The following is a 23,799-nucleotide window of genomic DNA, read 5'->3' on the forward strand; positions in this document are numbered from 1 at the left end:
GGCCTCCAAAATCCTTTGCTACCTACTTCCTGGCTACACTGTACTTGATCTCTTCCCTTACAACAGGAAGGAAGGTCTTCCCATCTTGCTAAGTTAACCCAGAGCCCATTTCCTCTTTCATCTCCTAAGACTGTTTGACATTACTTTTCTCTCTTTCCACACAGTATGTTCCCTAAAATTATATTAAATTCCCTGTTATCTTCCAAGGAACAAAGACAATTATAAACCATACCAGGCCAGGAATTTATTTCTGTAGCTTTTTAGTTGTCTGAATAAACTGGTTAATTAACCACTATCTAACTCACTTTATTTACTGATAAAAATGGGAGTTGTAGCTTAATGATTGGCTGAAGTAATAAAACTAATGTACTTGATAATGAAAACAATATGTTGTGTGTTTTAAATTGCTGTTGCTATCCTTACCACAATGACTACAAAGACGCTACGTCTCCTCTTTGACAAAATGTGTTAAACATTTGGCCTTTTTGCATCAAGTTGATTCTCAGAGAATGATTTTTACTGGGCTCTGACTTTTGTGCTGGGGCCTTATGACACTCCTACAGGAAACAAAAGTGGTTTGAGCCTTCACTGCTCACTGGCAGCTGAGTCCCGACTGTCTGCATTGACTTTGGTTGGTCTTGTTTAGTTCTAGACAATAAAACTTTCTTGGTTGGGGAGACTGTGTCTGAGGGACACAGACACACAGAGTGCCATAACAAGGAGGAGGAGGAGGAGAAGTCTGATGAGAAAAGAAGAGAGTGGCTTAGAAACATAAAGCTCTTACAGCAATGTGCCCTCCCTGTGACCTAGAATTTTTCGACTTTCTGCCAGTCTGATGTTTTCAAAAGTGTTAAAACACTTGCTTCCCATCCCTCCCAGGTCCACTCTTCCAGCCTTGCACACATCCCTTAAAAAACCCACCAAATCCACTTTGTGTTGCCCGTATACTCATTGGAGCGTGGTCAGACTCTCAGTGGCCAGCTCCTTGAGGCCTTCCACAGCCCATCTTCCAACAGAAGCCATCAGCTGTGAAGAGCTATACTTCTGCAGCTCTTTAATAACTCCTGTCTGGACTGTTTCTTTGTTTTTCGGGGGTGGGGGTAGACGTTGACATAGAAGCCCTCAAAGTGTCTCACTCTCCTTTATGAGTCTTCAGTCATTGATACCCCTGCAAAAGAAACTTCCCTGCTCATAGCATCAGGTGGATCACGGACACCAGCATGGTTTCCAGCCGCAGCATGAGGTAGGTCTGGTGGCAGCACAGATCTATCAAATATTCTCTTTTAATTGGGTCAGAGGACAATAAAACTTGCTGGGTTTTACATCAAGGGTAGTCCACATATAGTTTTTCTCCTTGAAAGAGAGATTGCGTGAGTACATACCATGTTTGTCCTTCTGAGTCTGGGTTATCTCACTCAGGATGATACTTGCTAAGCAAAGGATAACCAGACTACAACCCATGGCTCCAGAGAAGCTAGCTAACAGGGAGGACTCTAAGAGGGACACATGAATTGCTCTGGGAAGGGGAAATAGATGAGATCTCCATGAGTAAACTGGGGGTGAGGGCGGCAATAGAAGAATGGGAACATGGGGCAATAGGATGGTGGAGCTGGAACAGGGATGGAGTGGAGAGCAGTGAAAGAGATACCATGATAGAGGGAAACATCATGGGGATAGGGAGAAACCTGGTGCTGGGGAAGCTCCCAGGAATCCACAGCGATGACCACAGCTTAGACTACTGGCAATGGTGGAGAGGATGTCTAAACTGGCTTACCCCAGAGATCAGATTGGTGAATGCCCTAACTGTCATCACAGAGCCTTCATCCAGTGACTGATGGAAGCAGATGCAGAGATTTACAGCCAAGCACCAGGCCAAGCTCCAGGAGTCCAGTGAAGGAGAGAGAAGAGGGATTCTATGGGCAATTGGCATCAAGATCATGATGGGGAAACCTACAGAGACAACCAAACCAAGCTAGTGGGAACTCATGAACTTTAGACCAACAGCCGTGGAGCCCCCATGGGACTGGATTAAGCCCTCTGCATAATCGAGACAGTTGTGTAGCTTGATCTGCTTAAGGGGCCCCCTGGCAGTAGGATCAGGATCCATCCTAGTATATGAACTGGCTTTTTGGAGCCCACTACCTATGGTGGGACACCTTGCACAGCCTTGATGCAGGGGGAGGCGCTTAGACCTGCCTCAACTGAATGTACCAGGCTCTGATGACTCCTCATAAGAGACCTTACCTTGTCAGAGGAGGGAATGGGGGTTAGTTGGTGGGGGTAGGTTGGGGAGGAAGGAGGAGGGAAGAGAGGGGGATCTGTGGTTGGTATGTGAAAAAATGAATAAAAAAAATTCTTAGTAAATAAAAGACAAGAAAAAATAACAAAAATGGCAAAAAAAGATTGATAAACCTTTTCTACTTTGTAGAAGAAACTTCAAAGAATATTATGAAGAAACCTTCAATGTAGTAAAGTGATGTCATAGTATTATATCATCAAGCAGTAACCTTAGCACAGTGCATGTCAGTGCTTCTGAGTGTTTAATATGTGGAGATTTCTAAATAGTGTACCATTCAATTATAATAGTATGTAATATGTTACAGAGAGTGCTGCTCTAAGCTTTGGTGAGTACTATAAATCACTCAGATAATTTTATAACTCATGTATAGATGGTTCTTCTGAAGCTTATGATACTTCTCAATAATAAATGTAGACCTGATATGACATACTTTTTTTTAAAGTAGTGTTTACTGACAAAGAAGAGCCTAGGAGGAAAAAATATGAAAAGTCACCATCTATATTTATATGTAATACAAATATATATTATTTTTACATATATTATAATTCTAAATTTTAAATTATGGAGCTAAAGGAGGAACCTTAATAATGACATATTTCAATGCCAAATTAGTAAACAACAATTTTGATGGAAATATAATATTTTTGGTATCTATACCACTTATGCTTTACAGTGAAACCTTTAATAAATTGTAATTTTCAATATACTCATTAACAGTATACTTCTTCATATAAGTACCAGGTATCTTTTGTTGTATTCTATATAGTATGTAATGAATAATAATTTCACTTACTTAAAAGAAATTCAATTGAAGAACTTGAATGAATTTGCTACTAGGGTTAAACTAATTTAAAGAAGATAATGACCAGTGGGTCTGTACCTAGCAGATGGTAAGAATTCGAATAAAATACATGGATTAGTCACTGTCCAAGCTTCATGGGAATTTCTAGAAAGATGTACAGAGACTTGAGGCTAAACTGATGTGTTTATATTTAGCAGTAGCTTGAACTGCATGGATAATAGAAAAGAATTTGATGATAATAAAAATGTCACTCTCTTGAAATGTTGGGAAAGCACCCACCCTGGAAATAAAAATTCATTTAAAAATAGCAGCTAAAGTAGAAAAATTGTTTGGATTTTATACACAGTTTGTCTTTAAAAGTTTAAACTTCTAGATTTAGCTACCAACAAGATAAACAAAACATTAAGAAATGGGCTACACAAGCGACCGAGATTTAAAATATTTTTACTGGTGTCTAATGCTCCAATGAGGTTTACAAAGAGAAGAAAGGCTGAATTAAAACTTCAAAATTACTCATGTTGTGATGGCTTAAACACATTTATGAGGATTTTTGCTTAGGTTCTACATAAATAAGCATTGTATCTGCTCATGCCATGTTCAAATTAAAAGAAATAAAACACATTTTTGCTATATGAGAATAAAAGTGACAGTTTATTATAATGGTGTGTGGTTGACAAACACAAAATGAACCTTAGACTCATATTTTACTTTCTTTTCTACTTTTTATATTTTTAAAATGTATATCTTTGCCTTTGACCATGTGTGCTTGCTTGAAACACAAGAGTTGCTCAGTTATGAATTACTCTATCTGAGAGACCTTGAACAAATACAGATTTCATGTTGGAAAGGTGTTTTTATAGTAGCCACACTGCTAGCTAGGAAGGCTAAGATGGTTGTCAAGGCCACATTCCCCAACCCTGCAGGTAGGTGGACAGAACAGAAACCGTCATTTGAACTGAGCTGGTGTACAATGGGCTTAGCTAAAGAAGCGGGCATCTTTCTTCTGTGGGACTCAGAATCCAGCCGAAGCATGGTGATTAAACTACAGAAAAAAAACATTATGTGGAGTATTTTGTGTCACTGGAAAGACAGGTGTTGTCAGTATTAAGAAGAAAGCTAAGACACAGGATTTGGAGGAAACAAACACAGAGACAGACAAGAGCCCAAGAGAAGGCACAGGAAACAGAGACTCGCTTGCTAGATTTTGTTTTATCTTACTATATTTTATTTTACAATTATCCTTTAGCAGCCTGTTTGTTTTCTAATGAGAGACAGAAAGAGAGCGGATCCCAATGGGAGGGGAAGTGGGAAGAAACTGGGAAGAGTAGAGGGAGGGGAAATTGTAATCAGGATGTAGTAAGTGAGGGAAAAAAATCCATTTTCAATAAAAGGAAAAGAAGGAAGACTATCAGTGTGTGGAGGAAGTAAGGAAGAACACCTAACATACAACTCTGTATGCCTGGATGATAATGTGACTGACAAAGAGCAGAACATAAATCAAACTCAGAAATTAATATGCCATTTTGACTCAAAGCAGTGAGATATTTTGCCCCCTTTTAAAAAAATGAACACTGTGCTCCATTCATCTGGAATACTTGTTATATGGAAGGAAATAGCAGTTTTCACTGCTTCTCTCTTTAGTTGTATTTCTGTAACCCAGAAGAGCTTTTCTTTCTTCCGTCTAGGAAAATCCAACTGATACTTCAGGTCATAGTTTACATGTCATTCATTCTCTGAAACTCTCCAGATCTCTCACCAAACCCTAATGCTTCCCTTCCTCCTGAATCACAGCATTTATGCTGGGACTTCAATTGGGCACTTAGCTCATTGCAACGTGGTTCTTTTCAGCACTGATTGGCTGAGCTCCATCTTTACTTAGTATCATACAAGGCACCAGGGGAAAACCAACTGGCCACAAACCATGCTAGGTATGGTGATGTATGCCTGTGACTCAAAAGGTGGAGTCAGTATGAACAGGAATTTAAAGTCAGCCTCTTGGCAATATTGTGAGTTCAAGGCCAGCCTGAGCTACATGATTCCATGTCATAAACAAAGCAAAACCCTTGACTTCAAGAAAATTACAGTCTAGAGAGGGAAATAGGTGCATAGTAGGTGCACTGCACCACTGTGGTAAGTGGGGCAGCAAAGCACAAAGAGGGCACAGTATCAAGGCAGATGCATTGCTGTGGTCTAAGGCTAATGGTAAGAGAAAAGGATTGTGATATGTGATGACAACGTGTGTCATTGTTTGGTTTGAGCTTTGTGAAGGTAGGGCCATGCCTCCCTCTTCTTAGCATCACATCACCTCACAAGTTCACAGTCATGAGATCAGAACGGGTTGAAGTCTACTTTTAAGGGACAAAGTGTCTAGAAAATGAATTTTTTTCTTTTTAATCTTTTGGTTGCTTGTTTGATGTAGGGTCCCATTCCTTAGCCCAAGTCGACCTCAAATGCTTAATCCTGCTTCATCCTCTTTTTGGGATTACAGACATGTGCTGCCGCATCTGGCTCCCAATATCTTGACTTAAATTCATCCTGCTTTTATTGGTTTGATCTGACCTATAGCATCACCAGGGTCTGTGCATTTGAGTGTTTGAAATGAAGAAGGAACCCTTTTCTCTGTAGGCTGGTCAGGGGAAACAGACCAGTTATGAGGATCCAATTCTGCAGCCCTCTCTTCTCCTTCATCTTGGGGTTGCCTTTATTTGTTAATGTACAAATGCGTGATTCTTTAACTAACTAGTATAAGAAAGTTTTTAAAGTATAACACACTTATAGGATTTGTATACTTTTGAAAAATAATGTTTTCTTCTTTATGGAAACATATATTGCAAATATTAACATTGACCTTAAATAATTATTAACAAGTTAAAATTAAAAGCATGGATTTGTTATATAATAGTGCTAAGTCCTGTTTGTCAAATGTATCTTTGAACCGACATACCTGAAGGACTTTCATTAAATTAAAATTGTGTTTTAAAAAGCAATCTTTATAGAAAGACTTGAAGGAATTACTCTAATGAACCCATATGAATATGACGCTTGCCCATGAGCTTCAAGACAGGCCTCCCTCTACCAGTTATCTAGCATCCATATATACCCTGAATAAAAGCAAATAGATTATGAGGTGAAACTTTCATCTCCATGTTTTTCTTCCAGGTATGGCATAAAGAGAACAATATTTAATTTAAAGGGCATAAAAATTCACATTGTCACTATAAATATAGAATACAATTTACAGATGACTACAGGGAAGAAATCTGTTAGCTAATTATGCAGCTCCCTGACTCTGGTTCTCCAAACTTTTGAAGCTTACGTTCCTCAATACCATATGTTACAGGGAACAGTAAAGACATCTGAATTCAAATATTTTGAAGAAATGTGTATTTAGCAACTGAGTACATGCTAAAAAGGAATAATTTACAGCAGCAATATCATTACATTTTTCTCTCCAGTTTTCTAGTTCCCATCTGAAATGCAACGATAAATACAGATATGGAACAATTTACGACCTGGCAAAAAGCATGCTTATGGAGGGGCACACACTCTCTGCCCTTAAGTAGTACATAAGCCACCGTGTCACTCGTATGGGAAATCTTGCACTCCAGGATGATGTTGAACACACTGAAATGGAGCATCTATAGAAACTTGTATTTTATGCTGTTCTTCCTCATCTTTTCAAAATTATTTACACCTCCTTGCCTAATGTGTAGGTAGCAAAAATATTAAACACATACCATTATAAATCACTAAGCTATACATAAAAGAAGCAGTAAGTGTGCATCCACATGCATTTACACGTTACAGTTGCTATCGGCGGGGCCTGGCCTCTCCGCTGTGCTGTATCTGATTTTTCAGACATTAAGACTGCTGAGGTGATATGTCACATGCATCTCCTATGCAGATCTCACCTGGGATGACACATGCATATGCCAAAGTCCATCTAACTTAGCAAGTGGGACATTCATTCTTCTTCGTGCAAACTGCCTTCTCTCAATACACATTGGCAGATTACGACTCTCATCAGATTTATTTATTTGTAAGTTACATTAGTAACTTCCTTTGAAAACTCAGACATGGTGATTGATAAAGACATGTCAATATATTTGTTTGTTTGTAACACTTTTAATTGAAGCCTAAGCTTTTTTCTATTGCTATTTCATAGTGCTAAACAAAATGCATTCAGATTTTGGAAGGCATTCATGAAGTTATCATACAATCTTCATTCCTTCAACTCCTTTATTGTTAAGAACTAGAAAGAAATGAGAGACTTATGTAATTACAAATAAACTTGTTTCAGCTGCAAATTTAGAATGAAACATACATAAAATGTTCAGATGGATAAGACTCTATGAAAATGAAAAATGGCTTATATGGAGCACCCTGCTTTCTCTGACTTAGTATTTCTGGTACTATTCTCTGTTAAAAACTGTGATCTTCAAAGAATTTATCAATTCAGCTTGCCTTTGAGGATGTACTTCCAAAAGCAACACCATGTTAGTCAAGGAGCCTAAAATCAGATGTAGAATATTTTTAGGCTTTTATTTGAAAGACGTGTCAACAAATTGTTTATTTAAGTAATCATTAAAACTGAAACATGAGCTTCCATCTGTGAAGTATTTCAGTGGAGAGGGAATAACAATTTACTGCAGTTGAGGTGAGAAATTAATGTTTAGTTAATTAGAATCCTGAGACAACTGGAGATAAAATATCAGCGCCACTTCATTAATTAGCAGGAAGATGTTTACTTGCCTTTCTGTGCATGTGAAGGATCTGTGGGGGGATTCCTGAAGTGATGAGATTCATGCCAATGAACTGTTTCATTATGCAGAAAGTCTTATGAATTTTGAACTCAATGATTCTCAAGAAACCTTTTTTAATCAACAAAGGGGGCAAATTCTTAATTATTTTGTATTATCTTGTATGTTATTCATAAAACAAAGAGTTTCGCACTTTCTAAGTGAAGTGTGTAATCTGAAAATAGCTTATAAATTCATTCTCATTGAGATGAAAATACTTAATATGTTCCTCATACAAATAATTGTATTATATAGGGTGGAGAAAATATAGTTGATTTAGAAAGAAATGGTTGGGAAATGTGTCATTGGGGTGTTCCAAGTGTCCTTGATCTCTCTCTTTCCGAAATCATTAAATGATAAAACATAGAATCCCTAGTGAAATGTGGAATCATGAGAGGTCCTGTGTCTCACATATCATGCAAATATTCAAGCAAGGAATAAAGAGACATTTTAGTAACACTATGATAAGACAATGCTATTTTCATGAGATACACAGTTCTTTTTTTTCTCTTGATCCTTCAGAATGCATCTAATGAATGTGTTCTTCCCTTCTGTGCTGTCTTAATTTTTTGGTTGGCTAAGAACATTATGCATGTCATAATTAACTTAGATAATACCTTTAAAAGTAGGGGGTGGTGGTAAAACCTTCTATTTGTTTGATTTCCTCAAGGGGAGAAAACCATAATTCTTATCTTGGTTTCAATAATTAACAGTTAATGGTGAGAGTATGTATCTAAAGTAATATACTAACCCTTACAGAACTGAAAACAAAGTGTGAAAAAGAGCAGCACACAGTTGGAATTTTTAAACAAATTATATAGCACAATAGGTGTAAGACAAAAACCTACTCTAGCTTAGAAAACAGCTAATTTTTACTGCATATTTGTCATGGTACATTTAAATTATAGTTTTAATAAAATACATCTTTAGATCAAAGCTGAAAGAAGACATCAGTAGTAGATCAGTGTATTCCATTATTCTTCTGGATGATGGATGGTTTGTGTTTGTACATTTCCACACACTATTTCACTTAGTTTCCTTTGCCTTATCTTAATCCTCCAGTACACACAAACACGAGTGCTGGTAGACAAAACATCCTTGAATCCAATCACGTTTTGGAATATTCATCTGCTTACTAAATCCATGCAGTTTATTTTCAACTCTTGCTTCAATAAAATGGCTTTGCTGATGCAGTTTTTCTCGCTTCAAGGGCAATATGGCAAGTGACATTTTTATCTCTCAGGCAAAGAAGAAAGCAAAATGAACTCTTAGAGGAAACACTAAGTTGGCTGATGTGAACATCTGTGCTCACCTGTGATCTCTGTCAGGTGTTGGCATCCTGAAGAAAGCCTGCTGGGAAAGTTCCTCAGGGACGTCATTTAAATTGGTGGAACCCGGTTGAATTTCCCACCATTGTAAACATCCACATAATGCCATGAAAATGTCCATGTGTATTGCATTTTTCCAGTTATTATCTAAGCGAGTCTATACTTGTTTGAGGTTGGAGGTGGTGTAGCTCAGACACTTCTGGGTGCCCTCTCAAATTCGTGGGTCCTCCTGTTTCTACCTTTCTTGCTCTCCTGAATGTGCTTCCACTTGTTGCTGCTCCCTTGAGAGTGCCCCGGCCTCTGTCGCCGCTGCTTTCGGTCCCTTTTCCACACTTGTTCGCAGAACTCATCCATCGTGTTCAGGTTGGGGTGGTTGATAAGCTGCATGAAGTCTCTGTACCAGACCTTCTGGCTGGGCGTCATGCTGCTCGACATTTCTTTGGTCTTTGAGCCCTCTCCATCGTCATCTTTATGAAGAAGTTCTTCCAAATGTTCTGTGTCGATGACTTCCAGGGTCACCTTAAGAAGAGTTTGCATGAATCCGTGCTCCACAGCGTGACACAGGTAGTTGCCTGAATCCTTCTTTTGCAGACTGCGAAGCAGAAGCCCTTGTTCTGTCCTGATGATGTGGTCCCCTACTCTGATCTAGCAGAGACAGGCAAAGGAAAGCATTCAGATTTCAGAGTAATGCAAAGTCTGCCACTCTGTTTAGAAAAACTTAGATATTTGTTGAGGTGGGTTTTAGAAATTAACATTTTTAAGTTAAAATGAAAAAAGTCTATCCTGGGGAAAAAGCCATAGTGTCTATCAATTGTTTTTCAGATCCCTTTGAAAACTTTTACAATACCACTATTTTTATAGGATATCTTATAGTGATGTAAAATACTCGGGATAACTGGAGGAAAGAATAAAGATACATTTAAAATTTGAAAGCAAGTATACAAATGTGACACAAAGTCCATATTAGATAATGAACTGGGAACTACAGGAACAAAACCCTAGAAAGCAAAGGATTAAAAGGAATTCATAATATCTGTAAAGAGCAAAATAAGTATAAGTATTTAAGCCAACAGAAGAATATATATATTTTAGGTTTGGTGAATTATTGTCAATTTACAAGTTCCTGGAAGTAACATGATATGAGGGTATACTCCAGGATACATCTATCTTCTCTTTCACTTTGAATAGAGTTTACAATAGAGTTTGCAACAGAGAGCATAATCTGACGATGTATACAACATGTTTACAGTTTTACCTTGTAATTCTACACTTTAGAACTGCTTAATATGTCAAAAACTCCCCAAACTAACAGGGTTGTTTTTACCTTTGTGTTCATAGTGAACTTGTAAAATTATAGGCACTTAATGCATTTTACAAGTGAGTGAAGCATTCTGGTCACCTTTATTTAATACTTATAAGTAGTTTAAAAAATTTGCAGCTTTCTGTGTGATTTTCTCTATATAAGTTGTTATATTTGTATCTATTGAGAAGATCTTCCTGAAGCTCTTTTAATAGTTAATACCAGAGCTGATGGTGGGACTCAATTTCTTCACTCTAAATCAAGGAAGTATTCAATTCTTTCCCAACTTTTTCCCATTTGCAGAAGTTACAGAGAAAGAGAAATTATCTTATGTAGCAGAATTCAGTGAGCAAAGTCCAAAATTCCAGGGAAACTTTGACTTTTTTCTTTCAATGCACAAACATAGGAAATGTAAGTGCTTTATAACTAACCATGGTAAGAAATAAGGACTGGAAAATATGTGCCCCAAGTGCTTTCTGGGCAGGCCCTCTTACCCAGCTGCATTTGTTTCTCTTACATAGTCTGCTACAAAACAGCTCACACAGGGTTCTTGTCTAAAGATCTATTGTTTGGCTCTGCAGTGTGTTGGGGTAATCAGTACTCTTCCCTCCAAGTCAGCAGTACTGGGGTGAATTAACCTATGGATCAACAGAGATAAGTCAGACAACTGAAATTCTGTACCTCCTCTTTACGATCTTCATTTCGCCTCTGAAATTGCCAGTATACCAAGGCTCTCTGTGACTTTGGACTGCATTCCAAGAATGTGCTACTGTTTTCCACTCCATAGATGATTCTCTCCTCAAGGCTGTGCCCATGGTGATTATCTAGCCAATGATAAGAACAGGAAACAAGAAAATGTTAATTCGTAACCACAGTTTTCTAAAATATTTATTTGGAAAGGCAGAAGATAAACTGTTGCCTCTGTAGAAGCCATTTTCAGATTGATTAAAGAGAAAGAGCAAGTCAAGGATTTCAGAACACAGTACTTGCCTCAGCAGATTAATCATTTGTTTTGGGTTTTACGTGCAGAGAGTCATCTGCCAGCAAGGAGCGTCCCATAACCAGAACTGTGCATGCGCACTATGACCTGTGCCTTTGTGCTGTGTCTCTCCAGTGCATGGAGGCACTTAGTTATCTTCTCTGGCAGGAATGTCACCGGACTCCACTTTCAGAGAAAAGAGCTATTTCTGACAAGTTAGTTTGCTGCTTTGTTATTTGTTTTTCATCTGTGAAATTAAATTCACCTTCCAATATTTATCTAACATTTTACAGAATGTAGAGTTCAGGATGTTTATACTCAATGCCAGTAACCCCTAAGTAATTCACAACTTTGTCCTGAAGACCAACTGGTGTGAAATGTTTGGGATGGCTCCGTAGAAACTCATATAATTACAATGCAATATGGTTTCAATTGCTCTTATTTAAAAATGACATACCCTTTGTTATTTTCCAGAGTTAGGCTGTGGACCATGGCAAGAGCACATAATAAAATGCAGCAATACAAAAATCTGTTTCCTGATTAAGTTTCTATTATTTTACCCTTTTTGTAACCTCCTTCAATGTGGTAACTGAAACACAGCTCAGATCAAAAGTATGACACAGAGAGGCTAGGTAAAACTCAGTGAGAGAACAAAACTCTGTGCTATCTTGTGTAATCCTGTTTCCATTATGACATCCTGAACAATCTGGAACTCATTAAATTAATTTAGAAAATAATAAATATATTTTCACATGCGCAGAGAGCTGACAGTGCAGACAGATGAAAACTTTCTGCTCTCTCCCTCAAATTCAGCTAGGATTTTAATTACAGCAATGTTCTCCCTCCTCTTTGGCACCACTTTGACAGTTTTACTCTAGCCTTAATCAACTTACTACTTTTATCTGTCATAAACAATGGGATTTGCTTATGCGAAGTCGAAAGCTTTTGCAAACTGCTTCTATGCTCATCCCTGGTGTGGCCTGTGCCCCCCACTGCCCAGCTCTCACTGTGCTGCAGCAGACTTCTACCACATCTCCATTCCTAATGCCCCAGCCTCGCTGCCTGCTTATCAACTGCCCTAGGCAGGGGCAGAAGGCTTTCTGATCCTGGGACATGTATCTGTCCCTTCTTGTTAGATATCAATGCCCTGAAAACAGTAAAGAATGCAATTTACAATGAAAATAAACAGCAACAATTAGTTGATTCTAACTCACATTGTTTATCTCATATGATACATACTTATATTTGCATTTGCATGTATATGGGGACTCTAAGTTCTATATAGAAAGTGACATGCTTCCCCTCCCCCCACATGGCCCTGTGCTACTCTGTAAGACATCTGTTCTCTGGACAGAGGAGAATTGAATTGCTACGTGAACCAGGGCTTGCAAAATCTGAGGTTCATAACCTGCCATGAGTAATTAGAATGCTTCGCCATGGAATTTAATAATGTTTATATTAAATATATTTTTCTGTTAATTATTCTACAGTGTAAACTTGCTTGATCATGAAATACTTGAACATTTGGGAAGATATCATTCATTACGTCTTGGTGCTTGAATCACAACATATGTGACACCGTGATAACAGAAGATCCCACTAAATTTCTCTTTACCTCCATGTCCTCTAGACCAAATATCCTCATGATGGAATCTATAATGACAATGGACTTATCAACAGAAGTCTAAGATATGTATTTAACACATAGCTAAGAAGACAATTGTGACTTGAATAATAGAAGAGGTCTTCATTATAAATGGGTATGTCTGTGGACTGGAGAGATGGCTCAGCAGTTAAGAGCAGTTAAGATGGCACTCACAGAGCAGTTAACAATTGTCTATAACTCTAGTACTCTATAACTTCTAGCCTCTGTGGGTACTACACGTACAAGATGCACATACATACAGACAGACAAAACATTCATGCACATAAAATCAAAACAGAATAGGTCTTATAGGATCAAAACACAATGTACAAAATTCTCAAAGAACTAATCAAAATATTTTTAAAATCACGGTCTGACTTGTCTCTTTGCCAATTAAACCAAATATTCCTTTTAGCATTGGGAAACCAATTCAGTTTTTATTTTATCTTTATAGTCTTTTCTAGTAGGAACAAAACTTTCTCATGTAGCAAGAAAAAATGATCTTAATAACAGGTGTCTTCTTATATGTAGAAAAGCATCTCTTCTGGTTCTGTTTTATAGTCAAATCTAACACAAGTGATATACGACTTAACAGAAAATTTACATCATGTTGCTTTTAGTTCAACTTAGCAATGTAACAATTTTCTTTAAGAAACACAATAGTCACGCTCTTTGTATCTGAGTGAGAAAACAGCACCTGCTTACTTTGGTTCACCAGGTTGGTGCCTGAACTTAGTGTGCTTTGATAACTTCTACTCTTGCCAATACTTTAAGGACCATTCGACCATTGAGTTGATCCTTCTTCTTCCCCTTTCTCCAAACAAAAGAAAGAGAAACATCTTCTAGCTAATAACCAGTGACACCACACTTCCTGTTCTAACAACTGTCCATCACTATCAGCACACAGATGTCCTCCTGTATGTCTTCAGTTACAGATTATCCTACTTTGTGTTGTTAGATAGATTCTGCTGCATCAGCCAGAAAGATAAAGGCTACACTTGCATTGCGTTCAATTGTTTCTAGTAAATTCCTATAGCAGGACATGTATACCATTACCAACTTTTCACCTATGACTAGAGCTTCCATGTAGGAAGCCTCAGGCAAACACCCCACATTTTAGTGTTCAGACACAATCACTTTGTCATATTCATATTTGTTTCACTTCATGCTTCACAGATGCTGTATAAACATTTCGAACGTGGTGTTTGGAAGGAAATAAAACACCCATTATCTGTTTTGACTTTTCTTCCTGAGCTATTTGCAAAAATGTTGGGCAGCACAGGAAACACTGAAGATACAACATACTGAAGATACAACTATCTCACTTTTCCTCTTTCCATTTCCACCCTTTTTTTCTCTCAAAAAATGTATAAACAGGAGAAATATTATTCCCACTGTTATCTTCTCATCATACTATTTTGATTATTATCTATTTTCGAGCATACTGTTAATTTATAACAGCACCACACTGTAATTTCATAGAACACTCCCTTTGAGTCAAATGCTTTACTGAAGACATACTGTTCATTCAAAGTTTCCTGAAGGATAAGAAGTCCTGCATATTCAGGATTAGTATAACCTGAAATCTCCCTGAGGATCAAGCAGCTGGCTGACAGCAGCTGTCCTGTCCCATACAGTGTTGCTGGGTCATTTGTTCTATCGAAGCTGTGTTGGCCCGGGAACCCAGCGGCTGCGGAGGAGGGCCCTAGCCCTCCTCTACTATGCTGCGCACTGTGTTTATGTCACAGTGTTCTGAGTGTGGAGCCTGCTGCCTTGAAGTGTTTTCCGTATGTCCACCTTTGGTAAACATTATTTCTTGTTTTAGGAATTATTGAGGTTCTTTAATAACAATTGGCTGGTAACAGTGAACTCTGATCCCCTCCCCTCTTTGCTGTCTTAGAGAACACCATCAGGCCAATGTATAACACGCCCATGACATCTCAGTAAATATATTCTCAGTGCATGGTGGCTTTTGTTCTGTGAGTGTTTCTCTTTATTGCCATTTTTTCTTTGCCTTATTTTTGCTTTAGTAAAAGAAAAATGATTACAAACCATCTTGAGTGTATTATAAAGATCCATAGTACTTATAGAAGATGCATGTAGTTATAACTTCTAAATTCTTTGTTTTTCTTAAAATGTATCTTGGTGACTCCATGATGTGGCTTCCATGAGATGAGACTGTCATTCATCCATGATATAGTGATGCAACCGTGGCTCAGGCTGGCATGAAACTCAGTCCATCTGCCTCAGCCTCCCAGTCATTGGGGTTGTAGGAATACACTGTCACATCTACTATAATCTCTAGGTTAACTAAGAAACAAAGGTTTCGATATATCTTTATCATTGTTAAGGAAATGCTGTGACTTTACAACCGTACACCTAGCTGCCATTTAACACAACTGAACGTATTTTACAAATAGAACTTTATACAGAAAAACTGTTCCTAAAGAAATAAAGCAACCATTTTACAATTTAAATTTTTTAGACCATTACAAGAAGAAAAAACCAGAATAAATCAATAAATTGACTCAGCAGTCAAGAGAACTTGCTATGCAATCACAAGGACTTGGAGTTCAAATCCAGCACTGCAATGAGGTGTCCGGCAGTGGCCTGTGACTCCATCTGGAAGTGGAGTACAGTCAGAAACTGCTGGGCTTGCTGGCTTCCAGCCCAGTGAAGGAAACACAATCCCAATATCAAGAGACATTGCTTCAAAAGGTAGGAGAGAGTGTCAGGGACACTGGGTCTCTTCTTCCTGTCTCTGTGTGTACGCACACAGACACGTGCTAAGTCTCCCAGACAGACAGACACATATTACAAATAAAGGATGCCAGTGCAATGGCTGTTGGAACAGTTTCAATTGTTCAAAAGTAAAATCCCATGTTAAGAGTCTGCAGGAAGACAAATATTGTGGTGCTTTTAATGTTAGTCCTGCTTGCCTTTAAGCATTAAAGGAAGCACCTCAGCTTCAATACATTCGAGAACCCTCTTGCTCTTTGTGGCACATGTAGCATATTGTTCGCAATTATTGCTGAACTGATCATGTCTCTCACTCAATGTGTCTACCATATTTCAGCAGAAAGGCAATTAAGAAATCTTACCAGATATCTGCTGAGGTACAAACCTGAATAAATACACTGAATTTAAGATCTTACATAATTTGACACCCACAGGCACAGACTCTAAGCTTAACCAATATAAAAGGACAAAAGAATTATAGGCCTACTGTGGTAGAATATTTTATTATACTACTAGTTAGATTAATATATTTTAACTTTAATAGCTCTAAAATAATTTATTCAAGATGTAGTAGAAGCAGATCTGTGTGATCAAGTATATTCCATATCAAAATATTGTAATATGAAAGAATAAGACAATAAAGGTATTTGAGATGTCATATGCATAGTTTTACATTTTCCATGAAAGCCTATGCTAGCAATGACTAATGAAAAATGTACATCTCCAGGAGAAAGCAATATAATTCAAAAAAAAATTTAAATTATATTTTACTCTACAACCTTCTGTCATGAAAGCTACCATAGGCATTAAGGATATAGTTATTAAACTGATATAATAAATTCCCTTGGGTTCAACAATCTGAATAAAGCAAAATAATTTTAAGCAACTAAATATTAATATTACTTAAAAATCAGCAGTATGTTTGGATAACACAATGCTTCAATGTGTTGCAGCTGCTAATGACAAGAAATAATGTTTTTGAGGAAGCAATCTTCAATTAATCATTTCCTCTTTTAGTGGAATAATTTATGGAAATGAAATGAGACTAATAAAGTACAAAGAATGGGAGGAAAGAAAGAACTTAAATAAATTGCTTCCTTTTGTAACAACAGAAAGTCACGATATCCATCATTTGGCCAGAAATATCATGTTGCTTAAGGCCTTATTTAGCATTTGATTCTCTTCCAATAGTACCGAAATAGAAGGAATCACATTTCAGCTTCCCATTTATTTCATTCTCCATTTTAACCCCATAAACATTTCCCAAGATTGAAATGTGAACAAATGTAACGATCTTGGAAAATGTAATCTCAGATAGGAGACAGATGGATGAGGTAGTGAGCCACAAACTCATTTCTTCTTTGATTTCTGGTATTGGATTTTGATGTGTTTGTCCCTTATTGAGAATTGAGTTTCACAGACAATAACTATAAAAATCAAACACAAGTCGAAAGAGAGGTAGATAGATACAAAGTAATTTAACTAGCCATTTCTGACACGTAGGAAATATAGTTACTAGTTGAAGAACTATAGTTACTATATGAAGACAAATCAATTCTAGTTGCTTTATCACATTGTATTTGTGATATTTTTCATTTATATTTCCTGTGGACTGTAAAGCAAAAAGAAAAAAAAAAGGAAGCATGGCCTATAAATCTGGTGAAACATAAAACAGTAGTAATATATTTGTAAGCATTGATCACTATGATCCAGAAATACAAAATTTTATCAGCAAAAAGATTTCAAGTAGATGAAAAACATCTTAGTAGCAGGCAATTACAAGGCATATCATGGATGAAGGGGATGTATGTCGTGGACTAATAAAAAATTAAAAATGAAAAGGAGAAAAATGCCATTATAACATAGCCTTTACATGCACATTTAGATGAATAGCAAGCAATTTATCAATTGTCTTTATTTTGGAGCAGTTAAAAGTCTAAAATATAAATTGTAGCACATGAAAGGATGTCTGTGACATGGGTTTTCAATGTTCAGGGTGATGGTTGCAGCCATCGGTCTCGGTAAATGTTGGCGGACCGTGATGCAGGCTTCTGCATGAAAGCACAGCCATTTCCATCTGATCCATCTACTAGAGATGTGACCAACGTTAATGAAGGTTAACGGATGTGAGTTGACAAGAACCAAAAGACCAAATGAGATCTTACAGAAAATGTAAGGATATGATATAACCACTTGATAAAGCCTGTTAAAGTTATAAACTACATTTTAGGTGCACATCAAGACGTGTTTTTGTTTCTGGGCATTACATTTCAATTGGATATAGTGTATTGAATTTTAAAATTCAGGTAGATTTCAATATTTCTTATATGTTTGTATTTATTGGGATTGGTTCTTAGAATGTACTTGTCATCATATAGACAGTGAAAGGGATAAGCAGATTGATAAGCAAGGGAATTTGAGCAGTATTATTTTAAGTAATTATTTTATTGGAGAAAGTAACTTTCTAGTCCCTAGCTAGTATGTCTTATTTTTAGAAAAATTATTTTGAAATAATGATGAAATCAATGTGTTATAAAATGAAACATGAGACTTGCCACAGCTATATTCTTTTAGTAATATATGGTATCATGACTACAGCTCTTCTAAGCATAGGGCACGATGAAACCTAAAAGCTTACAGAGTGATACCAATATGCATATATTTACTGTAATATTATGAGTCTATGTGCAACATCTGGTATATTTTATTTTCGTGACTTTATAGTGAATGCATTACCAAAGAAAACAAAATAATCTATATGCCAGAGCATGATTGCCATAGGAACAATTGTTTCAAAAAAAAATAGAACAGGAAACATAGAATTTAATCTTTCATTTACTTTCCTCAAGCGATTTGATGGGAGATAGGAAACAATCATTTGCAGAAGCAGAAACCTCCCATAAACAATAATGAAAATACCATCTTGTATTATAATGATATTTGATCCCTACAACTTTTGGAATTAAAGAAAAAAGGCAGACAACTTAGAATCTTTATAGTAATTAAATTTAATTGCAAAAATAGATTATCTGGGATGAGATGAAGAGTTTTGTAAAGAAAATAAAATAAATGAAAATATTGCAAACCTCACACATATTTAGTAAATGTAATTGATTTTTTTTTGCCTAAGGCAACATCTGAAGATTAACTGTTGCTCATTGATTACTCCAGAGAGAGGAGTTCCAAGGGTGTCTATAAAAGTCATAGTAGGCAATACCATGTGACTTGCTTCTACAATGCACACTCATCACATCTCAACTGGTCTCATGTTAGCTTGTGTCTTACCTTTACTCTTGATCAGAGCTGAAGTTGCTTTATTTTAGAAGGAATTTTCTTATCTTTCTTCCCCGTGTCAAACTCTATGAACCTGACATATGCTGGGACTAAATTCTCTGTCTAAAGTCACGAGTCTACCTGGTTTGCATGAATGCCAATCTGAAGCCTTCATCAGTCCCGACTTACAAATCAAAGAACAGTTTTTTTTTTTTCCCTTTCTTCCACCTATGATTGTGACTAGGCATTTTTTCATGGTTTCCCCCACCTATATGGGCATTTCTTTCTCCCTAAGACTTTTATTGAAGAATCTGTCAGTGAGATTGAATCTGGAATTCTGCACTAGATTGCCATTCCTGGGCCATTTTCTTTCTTAGCAGCTCATGATGTAGTAGTACATATAATCTTCATCGTTGCTTTATAAGTGGTATTTCATAATTCATGGAGCTCTGGGTTTTAAATGGATGACGTCAGCACCTGATCAAACCTCAAGGCTCCTCTTTGGTTAAATGTTCATACTCACATTTGGAAGATGGTAGAGTACATCATAGAATCATTGTCACAAAATACTAAACTTATGGCTCCCTAGACCGAAAAGACAGTACTGCCAAAGAGAATTTTATGAAATTTGGGTATGATTTTTGATGCCAACCAAGATAAATTGAGATGGGCTAGCTGTAGAGATAATTTAGAAGATTGCCTTACTTCTGTGGATATTTTATTATGGGACATTAAAAAGGAACTGCATCTATTCAGAACAGCCAAGAAAACTATTAGAAAGTGAAATTGAATGATGCCACTCAATTAGAAGATAGGGCATAAAGTATCTCCAGGATCCAGAAATATAAGATGGTGGTATGAATTTTAAAAATGAAGCTTTTTGCTTTCTGGACACAAAAATCATAAATTGTGCTGCAGCTCATTTTGGTTTGAAAGGAGGGAGGAAAAGGAGACAGTGGAGAGGTAATTGACTTGGCCAGTCATTTTCTTAAATGCAAAGTTGGACAAGCTCCAATTTCAGGCACACTCTCCTTTGAGAGTAAGGAATGGATTGGAAACAACCTGAATTCTGCATTAGCATTGTGCCTGATATGCGATTAGAAAGACAAGATTTTCCAGCACACATGTACTATTAGGGTTGGATATGAAGGCTTTGGGTGAGCAGCCATGGTGATAGAGAGGAGTGTTTTGGGACCAAGGGAAGCGAGGTGGAGTTTCCCATTTCATCCAGAACAGTTCAGCTTACTCCTGCTCTGCACAATAGGAACATTCAGTGAGGGTGTGTTGAAGGTTATATCAGAAGTGCAATTTCTTCCACCTTAATTTCAAGATATTTTATATATAGTCATTTTATTAAAAACTCAGGATATGTAAAATATAGAGTGTTACAGAATATGTTTACCATTACAGCTGGAAGTGATCATACTGAAGTGTATAATTTAGCTTCATGTTGCTTAGAAGCTTTCTGTTAAAATCCATCTCATATCTCTCCTTGTTTCCATATGAGCACATATATTTTATTGAATGTGAGAAGTGACATTAGCAAGACAACACACATGATTTAAATGAGGTTGGGCTCTGGATTGGGGCCCATTTACCTTCAAATATTGCTATCTACTATGCTGAGATAATTCACGGATCCCTAATGGGGATTCCTGCCTGACTCTGCTAACACTTGAACTTCACTCTAACCTACACTGTGTATGCATTGTGTTTGGTCAATTACCAACAAAGGCAGCCAACAAGCACAGGGACCTTTGAGGAAGGAGTGTTTTATTGCTTTGGAATTTTGAGGACTGTTTGGACCTTTGCTCCCATCTATCTCATACATAAAATAGAGGTGCTTACCGACCAAAAAGAAAAAAAAATAGGAATAGTTCTTGTAACACTAAACTGTCACAATTCGTTTTCATCCCACATAAGTATGCTAATTGAGTTATTTGGAAAAGAATTCACTCACACTTTACTCTTTATCACAAAATAATTCTATGCACTTAATTTTCATAGGCTTGAACTAACACAGTAACACCAAAACACGTCTTCAAAATGGGCAACATTAGCTCCAATAAAATCATTCAGTAATCAACAATATTTATTTAAACATGTCTTACTTTTAAAAAGTTCTTATTCAGAGACAGTTGACTCTAGCTAGTGGGAGCTCATGGAGTCTGGACTGATGGCCGGGGAACATGCTAGGCCCTCTGAATGTGGGTGACAGTTGTGTGGCTTGGTCTGTTTGTGGGGCTCCTGGCAGTGGGACCAGAATTTACCCCTGGTCCATGAACTGGCTTTTTGGAGCCCATTCCCTATGGTAGGACACTTTGTTCAGCCTTAATGCAGGGGGAGGAGCTTAGTCTTTCCTCAACTTGATATGCTAGACTTTGTTGACTCCCCATGGGAGGCCTTACCTTCTCTGAGGAGTAGATGAGAGTTGTGGGGGAAGGTGCTGGGGTGGGGAGTTGGAGGAGGAGAAGGAGGGGAAACTGTGGGTGGTATGTAAAATGAAAAAATATAAAATAAGAAAAAGTCCTTGTTCAGTTTTTCCATCTGTATAGGAGACATTTCTATGTCAGTAGATACTAATTTGAAATAGTATATAGAGCCAGGCCGTAGTGGCGCACACCTTTAATTCTAGCACTTGGGAGGCAGAGGCAGGAGGATCTCTGTGAGTTCGAGGCCAGCCTGGGCTACAGAGCGAGATCCAGAACAAGCACCAAAACTACACAGAGAAACCCTGTCTTGAAAAACCAAAGAAAAGAAAAGAAAAAAATAGTATAAGAACTTTCCTACAAAGGGACTAGATTGCTAAACAAATGAGGCATCACGAAGATAATACATGTATAACTGCGAATGATGCTTAGAACAGTTCAGAGATATGTACATAATCAATTATTATTAATTGAATGATAGCCCATTCTTGTTATCTGTTTTTCATTATCTACAGTGGCTTCCCCTTAAGCAATGGCTTCAGCCTGAGGAGATTTTGTGCCCTCAGGCTCCCACTCTTTCAAAGCTATCAAGGGAACTTTATCTAAATCTAAAGAACTCACAATTCAACTATTCAATTATTCAAAGGTTTAGGTGGAATTCTGCTGCTCGGAGAGGCTGAACAACACATAGCTAACTTTCTCCTTTTGCTGGCCTCTTCCAAAAAATCCAATGTTCTTCTCAAAGCCCCCCACTTAAAAACCCTTGCTATACTTGTTTCCTCCTTACCACTTCCGGTCAGCTACTTGCTGACTCAGCCTTCTGCTCGTAGGTTAATTTTACTTAATCAAACACATCTTGGAATTGTTAACAAAAGCAGTAGGAAAAAATGCAACACACTTCAAAATAATATTCCCCAACAGCCATAGTGATATTTCTTTCTGTGTGCATGCAGGTATGTGTGCATATTCATGTGTTTGTAGGTGTGGTACACACATGTGCACATGGAGACTAGAAGGTGGTCTCCAATGTTGTTCCTTCTCAGGAGTTGTCTTCCTCATTTTTGAAGGCAAGATCTCTCATGGGACCCGAGACTAGCCAATTAGGATAGTCTGACTGGCCAATGAACTTAAGCGTTCTGCCTGTGTTTGCCTCCCAAGTGTTGGGTTACAAGGGCGCTCCATCAAGCCTGACATTTTGCACACGTGCTGAGGATAAAACATAGTCACTTTACTGACTGAGACATATCTTTAGCATTTATAATGAATGATATTTCTTAATAAATGATATTATTTAAAAATCATCCTGCACTTGTGAACATGATGTTGGTGATGAAAATAATGAGTAGCTTTTTTTCTAGGATGAATAATAGATGCTATGTAGTTCAAATCTCTACTAGAAAACTAAAATATTAAGAATTTCCATTGTGCTTTGAAATGTTTAGATGAGTCATTCCTATTCATTCAAAATTACTGAATGTTTCTGATATTCAAAATGTTATATTCATTACAACAATGTAACAAAGCCCATACACTTTCTCATTCTGCTTTTGCTTCTGATATTTATCTTTAACTCTCAAGATACAAGCACATAAATTCTTTAATATAATGAATTAATAATTACTATTTCCTCATTTGTGAAATGGTGCTGACCATAGTATAATATTTTCACTTGAAATAAACTCATGGAAAAATAGCAGATATTCAGTTGTCTAAATGGAGTATGCTCCCTGTAAAACTTAGGAGGAGAGTGCTAATACAGGCATTTTCCTCAGGCAAAGACAGAGCTAAAACTTCGCTCCTCTTCACTGGTGGTTTTCTTCGAAGTCAGGAGAGTAACCCACAGGGAAGCCATTGACCAGAAATGTCTAAGAGTGAGTGAGTGATTTTAAAGCATTTACTCCAACATCTCCTGATTCTCCTACAATCCTACCAAGGATTTTTGAGTCTGATGCCAACACTTTGAGACTATACACAATGGGGCCTGCATTTCAAGAAGGTAATGGATTTCACAATGCATGTTCAAGTGCTATGTGTAGTGGTGGTTCCCTTTAATATACATAAAACAAGAATAGTCTACACACATAGGAAATCAAATGAAAATTAATAAAAAAAAAAAAACAGCAAGGGTGTTTTGTGATAGTGTGCAAGGCACCTGAAGCGAAAACAGGATGATTGTGTTCGGTTACAGTGTACATGCTTTGCATGT

At 37.3% G+C, this 23,799-nt stretch overlaps 1 protein-coding gene across 1 annotated transcript in view; it reads right to left on the reverse strand.

The window, feature by feature from the left end:
- Window positions 1-4,106: 4,106 nt before the first annotated feature.
- The window catches only part of Sema3a (semaphorin 3A), a 357,767-nt gene continuing 338,074 nt past the window's right edge, over window positions 4,107-23,799 (reverse strand). Inside the window, exons 18-19 of the mRNA XM_059257268.1 lie at window positions 11,210-11,352; window positions 4,107-9,873 (exon numbers count right to left, since the gene is read on the reverse strand). Coding sequence (XP_059113251.1) covers window positions 9,418-9,873; window positions 11,210-11,352 — 599 coding nt within the window. The 3' untranslated portion in view covers window positions 4,107-9,417. The remainder of the gene's footprint in view (window positions 9,874-11,209; window positions 11,353-23,799) is intronic.

This window comes from Peromyscus eremicus, chromosome 3 (assembly GCF_949786415.1).
Source record: "Peromyscus eremicus chromosome 3, PerEre_H2_v1, whole genome shotgun sequence".
In the NCBI taxonomy this organism is placed as follows: Eukaryota; Metazoa; Chordata; class Mammalia; order Rodentia; family Cricetidae; genus Peromyscus; species Peromyscus eremicus.